Source organism: Cricetulus griseus, chromosome 7, assembly GCF_003668045.3.
Source record: "Cricetulus griseus strain 17A/GY chromosome 7, alternate assembly CriGri-PICRH-1.0, whole genome shotgun sequence".
Lineage (NCBI taxonomy): Eukaryota > Metazoa > Chordata > Mammalia > Rodentia > Cricetidae > Cricetulus > Cricetulus griseus.
The window spans coordinates 84,965,442-84,977,766 of NC_048600.1; the positions used below are offsets into that span (position 1 = coordinate 84,965,442).

Here is a 12,325-nt window from a genome sequence, read left to right on the forward strand (position 1 = left end):
TCTCTTTCTCTGTGTTCTTCATTTCTCCTGTAGCCACTTCCTCAGGAAGTCTGCTCTACTAGAGACCTACCTCATGGGCCTGCAGTTAGCAATAGCTAGTGGGGTCATTGCTGAATATCAGTCTCTCATGAGGCCCAAGAATAGAGTCCATGTGTTTATCAAGTCTGTCATGGATAGGGTCAAGAGAGTTTGGTGAACATGTGATGAATAACAAGCCTTACCCCAGGCCCGGCTTTTGCCTTTCTTCTCCTGCCATCTATGTCTGCTCCAGGGACAACCCAGGCCAGACTCACCATAATGTCTTTAGGTGACATCCAGGGCATCTCAGGGTCCTACAAAGACTCTGCAGTGCAGAGTTGCTCAGTGGGTTTCCACTTAGGTCCAGCTCCTCTAGGCTTCCTGTGAACTCAAGCATGGAGAAGAGAACCTGCCAACTGGCATTAGTCATTGGGGTCCATCTAGACCTGAGGAGAGAGAGAGAGTGAGCGAGAGAGAAAGGGTATGAGTGATGTGACCCATGTGTGCCCCACATAGTAGACTAGGTTCCTATTGCCTGAGCACCAGGCCTCCATATACCATCCCCAGGATTTACCAGCTTCTACATGCTCCTTTGTTCCAATATCTGGATCCTCTCCTCTGGGTAGTTCTGCATTTACATCCTAATCACAGCCTGCTGTGTGTTCATTTTGTGCATCTGTTTGTGACTCAGTCCAGGTGCCCCACATGGTGTGAATTGGTCATTATCATCTTTTCTTTTTAATCTACAGTACCCAGCACATAGTCTGGTACAATGAAGGACCTTGGTAATTCAGACAGCCTCTTCATTTTGATGTGAATATAACTGATTCCCCTTTGAACAGAATTCTAGAGTCTAAAGTGGAAACCTGAAAAAGGGAGATGGGATGAGAGCTCAGGAGAGGGGGTTGAGAGTGACTCTGTGTTGGGATGCTGAGCATGGCCATAAACACTACAGATGTGTTGGTTCATGTGGTCCCTATATCTTTCTAAGAGAGGTAGGAAGAAGATATCTAGATACAGGGAGAGACTTAGGTACACTCAGAAAGAGCATGATAGGCAGATAGAGAAACTGACAGATAAACAGGGAGATAAATTGACAGACACACTGAGAGACACACAGAATGAAACAGACAGACACACACAGAGATAGAAATAGAGATAGATAGATAGATAGATAGATAGATAGATAGATAGATAGAATATCACCATGCCTGCTAAGGCATTCCTTTATTGCCAGAAACCAAGCATATAAAGACAGGAGAAGATTGAAGTTTAAATTAGCCTAAGCTTCAAGCTGCAAGGGGGGCTTGGAGTAGCTTTCAGTCTGGAATGTGCAGCATTTGATCCCTTCTACTGTAAACAAAACAATGTAACAAACTTAAAATACAACCACAAGTTCCAAAACTAAGATTAGAGATGGCCAACTTTAATCGAAACAAAAAATATAGAACTTTTCTTTCAATTTTACAAAACTAAAGAATGTTAAGGACATGTTAAGGAAAACAAATACTAAACTTTGAAGGATGTTGTTTTTAAAACACTTTTTTTACTTTTTACTTCATGTGTATGTGGTAGTTTGAATGTAATTGGCCCCCATAATCTCATAGGGAGTGGCACTATTAGGAGGTGGGGCTTTGTAGGAGTGGGTGCAGCCTTGTTAGAGCAAGTGCATCACTGTGGGGGCAGGATTTGAGGTATCTTTTGCTCAGGATACCACTGAGGATGTCTGTTGACTTTATGTGGTCTGCATATCAAGATGTAACCAGAGCCATGTCTGCCTGCACACTGCCATGTCCTACCATGATGATAATGGATGGAGTCTCTTAACTGTAAGTGAGCCATCACAATTAAATGTTTGCTTTGATAGAGTTGCCATGGTCATGGAGTCGCTTTTTAGCAATAGAAACTCACTCACCTGCCATTTTTGATTTTTTACTTTAGGGAGCTTCCACCCTGTTTGCTCAGTGTGAAATGGCCTCCTTGCTGAGCTCCCTGACCTTACTTTCTCACTAGCAGTCAAATCCTCATGCTCTCCCATGGGGTTGCCCCCAATCTCCTAAGGCCATGGTCCATTGCAAGCATGCTGGTGTTCCTTGTTTCTCTTTCCCTAACTGATCTCTGTCTCTGTGCGTACTTAGATTCTTCTGAAGCTCCCTATCAGACCACTGCTGCTTGCCACATCTGTATCAAGGAAGGCCCTTCAAGGCTCACTTTTTATAACCATAGACATTTAGAAACAACTTATACTGGCCAAGAATAGAAAAATGATCCAAATCACTAAGGTATTCGCCCTAGGCAATATCAGAACGCTATTCAGAATGATATTGTACTAGATCTTTAGTAACCAGAGAAGGCAGCCTTGATTCATTAAGGAAATAAATGTGAATATAAGATAACAGAGATTGTGAGGCTCAGTTTTCCCATAAAAATATATGGAGATAAGATTAAAGGGCATATTGCATTTTTTTCTTTCATGCTGTGGGTATAACCTAGGATCTTGGTCTTATTAGGTGTGGTGCTTTGAATGAGATGTCACCCAGTCATGGGCCTTTGAATGCTTGGTCCTCAAGTGGTGGCACTTTGGGGGAAGCTTAGGAGGTGTGGCTTTGTGGGAGGAAATGTGTCACTGGGGCCTGGAGCCATGACCAGTACATTCTTTCTGCTTCCTGCCTGTGGTTCTAGAATGAGCTCTCAGTTGCTGCTCCAGTCACATCCTTTCCCTCTGTCATGATGGACCCTGATCCCTCTGGACCAGAATCCAAAATAAACTCTTCTATAAGTTGTGTTGTCCATGGTGTTCTATCACAGCAAAAGAAAATTAGTCATGATAATAATAATAATCTTTCCTTACTCCCTGATATTTTGAGACAGTGTCACACTATGTAGCTCAGACTGGCCTGGGACTTCCTTCCTTGTCTCAGACTTCTGAGTTTGGGAAGACAGGTGTGCATGACCAAGCTCAGCTACTCCAATTCTTATTGTTGTCCTCTCTGAGGAATGGAATTCTGGTTGACATAAATTTTTGTTTTGATGATTGGTATAGCCTCACTTTTCTACATCTATCATATTTTATTAGTCCACCTAATCATATAAAATGAGAGTTATTGAGACAACTTCCTCTATGTGTGTGACACAGTTTGATCCCATTTCCTATTTGACCCGTTTTCCCTCCTCTCCTCATGTTCTTCCTGTTTTCTAACCTTCACTCTGCTATTTTTAAGTTATTTTTTCACATGGGCTCTTGTAGTGTTCAGATTGGTGTCAAATTCCACAACTCTGGGTATCTGGTCCATTCCTGCTTATTTCAAGAGTCATGCCCTATGTAATTAGAGTGACTGTTTCCTCTCCCAGCTTTGAAAACCTCAAGGCAGCAACTGTGTTTCTCCTTTTGTGATTGGTTGGCAGAGCCTGATATAAAGTCAGTGTTTAATGAATCATCAAGTAACCACTTCTGCACTGTAGTAGGGGACCCAGGAAGGGGAAGTCTACATTGCTGCTGAGATTGGAGAGAAGTTAGTAAGACTTGAAGCTCAGTGCCAGAGACATTCTGCCTTCATTGACACATACAAGGAATCATCTGACAGGGGAAATTTAGGGACACTCACAGATACACCTCTTGAAGTGATGGAGGGAAAACATTAGGGCCAAGGTCACTGTCATGCATATAGGGGAGAGTGCCTGCAGGAGCTGAATGAGCAGAGAGAGTTCACAGAGAGAAATCACATTAAGAGAAAGGATCAGTGAATGTGGGCTATTTGAATCTTGTGAAGGATGAAGAAGATTTGAATCAGAGCAGGTGGGTGTCCTCACTGAGGCCTAGGAAGATTTAAAAGCTCATAGTTCCTTGTATAGTCAGGCACACAGAGGCAAGTAGAGAAAAATGGTCAGACTCAGGAGTTAGATGTCATGGATGACCTGTATCCTGCTGCCCTGGATCCTGCTAAGAGTGCTGCTGGTGCTCATAACATGTGTGCTCATGGGATCCACAGATACTCACAGAACTATCTTGGGGGACTTTGAGATTTTTCTCTGCTGTCCACTCGCATTCATCTGAAGCCTCTTTACACGGCAGCAGAACTTAATGCAGAAAGTGACCACCATGAGGTCCACGTCTGTCTGGACCACCATGTACATCACTCCTGTCTGGAACTCTGGGTGCTCCATATCCACTGGGGTATGCACCCTTGTTTCTTGATAATTGTTCATCACTTCTGCCACGAAATCTTTATCCTGAATTTCATACAGACAATGGAGTAAACCCAGAGAATATGGTTGATGGAGTAGGGCTTCCTTTTGGATATACCTTTGCAGGTGCAACATTGTTTCCCTACTCCATTTGCAGGGGAAGATATTCCAAATTTTTCTCATTTCCTTTTCACTTAAAAGACCAAATAGAAAGCGCATAGTGGGTGCCTCAAACAGGTCATGTCTTCCATAGCCTTCCTTCAGTGCTTGCACAATACTGTAGAATTCTGTATGATCACTTGTGTTCTCATTAAAATACAAGATGCAGGACATTGCTGCAAAGAACTCCTGGAGACACAAGTGAGCAAAGCTGTAGTACAGAGACCTGGGCTGCTTCTGAAGGACACCCATCTTCAAGAAAGTGGTAATGACATCATTATCTAACCCTTGGATCTGAAGGTCTCTCTCACTGAACAGGGTCCTTTTTCTGAAGATCCCCTCAGCAGCCAGTGAGCAGAGCCTTCTGAGCTGTGTCTCCAGGGAATGCCCTGGAAGAGTCAGGGAAAGGTATTTCAGGCAGAGGGCTGTGGTGGTCTGTGAGGTCAGTGAGAGATCTATTCCCTGTTTCATCTGCTGCTTCAGGCAAGTGCAGACCAGCCAGGACACCCAGGGCACCACACACAGTGCTGAGAGCACTGGGTTTGATTTAACCAAGCTAACAGCTGCAATTGCCTCTCTTTTCTTTGTGAAATATTTGTAGATATATTTCTTCCGTCCAGACTTGGAGAAACCCAGGACTTCCACCCAACGTGGCTGCCCCAAAGAAGGAATGAACTTCCGTAGATCTGTGATCCGAGTTGTGAGCAGCAAGGAAGCACCCGGCAGAATGGATTTTCCCAGCAAACTGCCCAGCAGCATAGGCACTGGCTGTGGCTGGCTCCAGTGCAGACAGAACTCAGGATTCTGCATCTCCAAGACCCATGCTGGCTCATCTATGCCATCCAGGATGAAGAGCAGCTTCTCAGGGTGAGACAGGATCTGCCTGATAGGAGCTGAGGACACAGCCTGGTCTTTGGCTATGAGTTCAGCCAGACTCAGCTGTTTGCACTGGGCCAGCTCTCTGCAGTTGAAATAGAAGACATGCTGGAAGCGATCTCTGTAGAGCTGGCCTTTTCCCCATGCCCTTCTTACCTGCCTGGCCAGTGTTGACTTCCCAATCCCAGCAGCCCCCTCTAATATGACCAACTGAGGCTCTTCCTGGGTATCTAGGTTTGGATTAAATAAGTCTTCCATCTCAATCAGATGTCCTTTCTCCTCTCCTTTTGTTTCATGCAAGCTTTTTCTGTTCAAGGTCTTCCAGCCTCTTGGGCAAGGTTTTAGTAAAAGTAATAGGTGTGTGAAATTCTGTAGGAAATCCTCCATTTTCCAGGACTCAGTGTGATAAAGATTCTCTCTTCCTTCTTTGTGATGCATTTCTGAAAAAAATCATAAGGAAGAAATATGGAGCATAAGAGAACTCAATAGTGTTTATTGTTCTTTCATTCTTTTTTCCTTTGTCTCTTCCTTCCACCATTGAACAACTGGATGAATTTAGGCATCTTTCTAAGCTGTACAAAATACTGACTGTGGGTATTGGGATATTCTGAACAGTACAGTGCAAAGAATGTGAGCTTTAGAGTAGAAAGAATCTAGTGCAAGTTTTCACTTGTCTAATAATAATAATAATAATAATTCTGTACTATGTTCATTCACACTTCAGATATTTATAGATGTCTTACTCTGTGCCAGACCTGCTCTTTGGGTTGAGAATAAAGGATGAGTTCACAAATGCAACTCTGTCCTCATGCAGTCTATGGGATGATCAACTAGACTCTCTGAGCTTTTCCATCTGTAATTTCAGGGCTGTGGTCATGTGGGTCTTGGAATACTGGGGGAGTTTACAGACACTGGAGTCACTGTCTTCTCCTGACAGATCCCATTGGTCCCCACCATTACAGTCCTGATATCACCATCTATAAGTCCTGCAATTCTGGGCCTGAAGGGATGGTTTTGGGATGCCTTAGAGTTCATGTTTCAAGATATAGACTTAGTCCCCTGTTCCCAAGACTGGCAACCCAAGCATATTTTGTACTGTCTTCCAGATATCATCAGTAACAATAAGCCTTGTTTGTGGCTACTGTATGGGTGTATTTAGTATCCACCGAAACTCATGATGAAACTAGTGTTGAAACTCATTTGCCAGTGTAGCAGTATGGGGAAAAGGATCTAGTGTGGGTGTTTGAACTCATGGGGGCAGGCCCCATATTAATTGATCAATACTTTTCTTCTAGCAATGAACTAGCTATTGTCAGAAGGGGTTTCATTTCTCTCCTGCAGGCACCTGCTTGCCTGTGTACTTTTTTCTTAATCAGAGCAGTTATAGTCTTTAATCTTGGACTTCCAGACTCCAGAACTATAATTAAGTAAAGAAGCTTTAAAAACACAAACAAGAAGCCAACCAACCAATCAACCAACCACACACACAAAAAACCTACTAAGAATGGTCCTATAGTCCTGTAACTCATCACTCAGAAGACAGAAGAATAAGGAGCTCAGCGTCAGCATTTCAATATGGTGAGTTTGGAAACATCCTAGGCTACAATCAGTCAGTCAATCAGTCAGTCAAACAAACAAACAAACAAACAAACAAACAAGAATAACAAAAGTTTCCCAGTCCCTATTTCCTGTCCTGGCAATGGAAAGCAAGCTAACACATTTGCTCTTGATGTGACCCACTCCACCATACACCACAGCAAACTTTGCTGGCTTCCTACCTGACTTACTCCCTCTTCCTTCAATCAGTGCATCTGAGGAGTCTTCTCTCCAGTTTTGTATCTGAATACAAACCTCATCTCATTATCTTCTTTGGAAAGAGCTCAGGATAAAACAGATAGGAGGATGCTCCATGGACTAGAATCCAAGTTCATCCCTCAGCACCTGCCAGCTGCCGAAAGTACAACATAGCTGACTGTATTCCCTTGGCCAAGGTGCTGGAGAAAATTTGGTGAGAGCACAGAGTACGGCATCTGTTCATAGAATTAGTCCTTAAGAGACTGGCTTCAGGGGCCAAATTGTCTCTGAAATCAGGATCTATAGACCTGCTCTCATTGTCTTCTGTAGGACAACCTCTAACATCTCCTGAGTGCAGTAGACTGGCCACTCATCTTTGCCAAGGTCTGCCTGGCTCAGGCCATGTCTTCCCCAGGTGCCGAGAGAGGACTCAGCTCTTCCTAGGCTGTGCTGTCCACGTCTTCCAGCTGAGATGTATCTGTTACCATGCATACATCCAAGTCCTCTTCAGATTTGTCACACTATAGAGCCTCTGGGGCAGCAAGTTAATGAGTTTGACAAAAAAGCACGTGGACTAGATTTGGATCCCAAGAACGCCTGTACCTGCTGCATTTGAATTGTGGCTCCTGCTATTCCCTGCTCAGAAAGTCGAGTCAGGGGATCCACAGAGCAGGGTGGCCAGCTAGACTTGCTTTATGGACAAGCTCTGGGAATGGATGAGAGCATCTGCCTCAATGAATATGTGAGAGCAACTAAGGAAGATTCCAGATATCAATTTAGGGTGCACACAAGCACACACAGTATAGCCCCCATATATGTATGCCCCAACATGCAAAGATACACACATGTATGTATGCATATCATACATATTGAAGAACAGGTATAGCCCCCATATTTGTATGCCCCAACATGCAAAGATGCACACATGTATGTATGCATATCATACATATTGAAGAACAGGTCTATAAAAATCCATGGAAAATGGACAGAAATGGAGCACATCCTACTTACTGAGGTAATCATTCCCAGAGAGACAAATGCTATATTTTTCTCTCATTTGTGGGTCATTTGACATATAGTCATATATTACGTATATGATCCATTTATTTTGAGTAGTGTGTTTAATTTTTTTATTTTTAAAGTTTCTTTTAGGTTAATTTTTGAGAATTTTCTGTCCATACAATATTTACATCATTTCCACCATTCTTTGTCTCCTCTCCAACTGCTCCTGTGTTCCCCCCTTCCCTCTCAAACTCTCATTTTCTTCTTTAATGATTGTTACATCCATACATAATACAAACACACACATATACATACATACATACATACATACATACATACATACACACACACACACAAACACACACACACACACACACACACACACACACACACACACACACACTGTGCTGAGTCTATTTAGTGTTGCTGTTATGTATTTAATGTTGACCACTTGGGATTTGACAATTACGAGGGACTCATATCTGAAGAAGTCTGAGTCTCCCTCTCTCAGCAACTATTAATTGCCTATAGGTTTTCATTTAGAGATGTGTCCATGAGAGACTTATTTGGATTGTCTATAGAAGTTAGGAAACTATAATGAATCCAAGTGAGGGGAGTCTAAAAGGCCCTAAGTTGTGCAGACAGAGTAGAAACCTTGTGTTGTAAAATTGTTTAAGTTAGGTTTAAGTGGTGCAAGTTTGAAGTGAGGATAGGGATTGTGTGACAGGGGAGAGGAGTGGGTGGCCTTGGGCAAACCACACTAATGATGTATGATAGATCCTATGTTAACACACCACTTTGTAAGCTAACCAAAATATAAATTAGATAAATGTAGGCTAGTGAGTAATGGTTGCACTGTGCTTTCATCCTGTGACATGAGTTATTAAAGAGAAATCCCAGTGCCAAACATGGAGAACCTCCTAAGAGTTACTCATCAGGGAGAATGCAGAGACTCCAAAACAGCAAAGCCTGTTGCTGTTGCGCTTGGTAGTCTCAGAACTAGAGTAAAGACCCTATTGCTGAAGACACAGCATAATTTTGTTATAAAGACTTACAGATTCCAAGTTGGAACAGACATGAAACTTCTTCCATGTTGGGTAATTTTCACAGAACTAGCAGGTGTTATGAGGACATTGGGAGAGAAAGGCATTAGTGATATTACTTGATAGTGACCCTGAATGCTGCAATATTAACCTACCAAGTGAGACTAGCTCACAGGTGCAATAATAACATGTAGGTGATAGGGTAACCATCTTTCTACTTATTAGATTTGAGTTATTTCAGATTAGATTTGAATCCCACTGGAGAGAATTTATGCCTGTAAACTTGGTCTAAATCCCATGAGCATGAGCTTGTAACCTCTTGGGATAGACCTATTGCTATTTTGCTAAATGGGTATATTGTTAACCTGCCTTCTGAATATTTATGCTTATACCTATATATTAATGTTTCTCTAAACTGTAGGTGTTTGGTTTTGTGCAGATCTGTGGAAGAAATAAGGTCACTCCAGAATGAATTTTGTCTTAGAAGCAGCAGGGAAGGAGAGCCAGTTTATAATAAACTGACTACTATTACTTTATTAAAAAAGGTCTTTTGACTTTTTTTTTAGTTGTTATGCAATCTACACCTTAGCAAGTCAATTTGCTCATACCAAAACCTCTTGTCTGAAGTTCTCCTAAGGAAACAATCCACAGTAATTCTCAGTCACATGGCATCTTTGTTTTCCAAGTTCTCTAACAACCAAGTTTTGAAGACACTTAGAATTCGTCAGGAAGACATCAGATAAGATTCAAACACTTCTTTTTTGTGCCCTGCTTGGAGCCTCCTGAGGCATGGGTACTGCACTTGGGGGAACCCTTCCCTGGGGAAACAGACCATCCAGAGTTTGCCAACATCGAGATCCTAGTCTTGCCTCAACCCTCGGGAAGAGGAGAGCCATAGAAATATTGGACTTGCTTGCACCTATCAGAAAAGAACCTTGGAACCCACTGTGAGAGGCAAAGACCCCACAGGAACTTACTGGAAGTAGGGATGGGAAGATGACTCTATAAGAACATAGTCAACAACAGAAAGATCAATATGACAACATCAGAGTCTAGGGACTCCACATCAGCAAGACCTGAACATTCCAACACAGATGAAGCAGAAGAGAACAACCCTAAAAACAACTTTATGAAGACTACAGAGACCCTCAAAGAGGTAATGAAAAAAATCCCTTAAAGAAACAGAAGAGAAAACAAACAAAAATTCAAGAAATGGAGGAAAAGTCAAACCAAAAATTGAAAGAAATAAACACATTTCTTAAAGAAAACAAGGAAGGCCAAGAAAAAACAACCAAACAAGTGAAGGAAAAATTAAAACAGTGCAAGGCTTGAAAGTTGAAATAGAGACAAAAACAACCAACCAACCAACCAACCAACCAACCACCACCACCACCACCAACAACAACAACAACAAAACCACCTTCTGAGGGAATGCTGGAAATAGAAAATCTGTGTAAATGATCAGGAACTAAAGATGCAGGCATAACCAACAGAATACAAGAGATGGAAGTGAGAATCCCAGGTGTTGAAGATACACTAGAGAAATAGATTAATTGATCAAAGAAAATCTTAAGTCCAACAAATTCCTAACACAAAATATTCAGGAAATGTGGGACACCGTGAAAACACCAAACATGAGAATAATAGGGCCTTGTTCTTCTGCCCTGCTTGGAGTCACCAAAGACTGGGGGGCTGCTCACAGTGGATCCCAGTTCTGCTGGATCCAGCACATCCAGGGACTTCCAGGTCCCAGGTGACAGTCCTGCCTCCATCCACTGGACTAAGAGAGGAAGAGAATCCTTCTCCATCCACCAGAAGAAAGGATGGAAAGAAGACAATATAAAAATACATTCAGCCGGTGTTGGTGGCACATGCCTTTAATCCCAGTACTTGGGAGGCAGAGGCAGGCAGATCTCTGTGAGAGCGAGTGCCAGGATAGGCTCCAAAGCTACACAGAGAAACCCTGTCTCGAAAAAACAACAACAACAAAAAAACCAAAAACAAACAAAAAAACAAAACAAAACAATATGACACCACCGGAGTCTAGAGACCCTACACCAGCAAGACTTGGACATCACAACACAGAAGATGCAGAAGAGAATGACCTTAAAAACATTTTCATGAAAATGATAGGGGGCCTCAAAGAGGATATGAGAAAATCCCTTAAGGAAGTGGAAGAAAAAAACAAAAAAGTACTAGAAATCAACAAATATCTTTTTTAAAGCCAGAAATATGTCTTTTATTTAAAATTTTTTTTATTTAAATTAGAAACAAGATTGTTTTACATGTCAATCCCAGTTCCCTCTACCTCCCCTCCTCCCCTGCCCCCCACTAACATTCTACTTATCCAATACCATTTCTGCTCCCCAGGGAGAGTGAGGCCTTCCATAGGGGGGTCTTCAGAGTCTGTCATAATCTTTGGGATAGGGCCTAGGCCCTCCCCCATGTGTCTAGGCTGAAGGAGTATCCCTGTATGTGAAATGGGATCCCAAAGTCCATTCCTATGCTAGGCGTAAGTACTGATCTACTACAATAGGCCCCGTATATTTCTGAAGCTTCCTCACTGACAGTCACATTTATGGGGACTGGATCAGTTCCATGCTGGTTTCCCAGTATTCAGTCTGGGGGCCAAGAGCTCCCTCTTGTTCAGGACAGCTATTTGTGTGGGCAAGAAATCTCTTAAGGAAAGTCAAGAAAATACAATCAAACAGCTGAAGGAAATAATTCAGAAAGTTCAAGACCTGAAAACTTAAATAGAGACAATAAAGAAAACACAAACTGAGGGAATGCTGGAAATGGGAAAGTAGAGTAAATGAACAAGAACTATAGATACAAGCATAACCAACAGAATACAAGATATGGAAAAGAGAATCTCAGGAGTTGAAGACACACTAGGAGAAATAGACTCATCAACCAAAGAAAATCTTAAGTCCAATAAATCATTAACACAAAATATACAGGAAATATGAGACACCGTGAAAAGACCAAACCTAAGAATAATAGGTATAGAAGAAGGTGAAAAAAGTCAACTCAAAGGTGCAGAAAACATATCCAACAAAATCACCTAAAGAAAGACATGTCAATCAAAGTACAAGAAGCCTACAGAACACCAAATAGAGTGTACCACAAAAGGTCTCCTCACCACATAATAATAAAAAACCCAAACATACAGAATAAAGAAAAATATTAAGAGTAGCAAAGGAAAAAGGTCAAGTAACATATAAAGGCAAAACTATTAGAATTACACC

At 42.1% G+C, this 12,325-nt stretch overlaps 1 protein-coding gene across 7 annotated transcripts in view; it reads right to left on the minus strand.

Annotated features, from left to right (window-relative positions):
- The window catches only part of LOC100756987 (NACHT, LRR and PYD domains-containing protein 1a), an 83,364-nt gene that overhangs the window by 24,745 nt on the left and 46,294 nt on the right, over window positions 1–12,325 (minus strand). For all 7 annotated transcript variants that reach the window (XM_027426854.2, XM_027426852.2, XM_027426853.2 and 4 more), the window contains 2 exons: window positions 4,016–5,678; window positions 294–464 (listed from right to left, as the gene is read on the minus strand). In XM_027426854.2, the coding sequence (XP_027282655.1) occupies window positions 294–464; window positions 4,016–5,678 (1,834 nt within the window). The remainder of the gene's footprint in view (window positions 1–293; window positions 465–4,015; window positions 5,679–12,325) is intronic.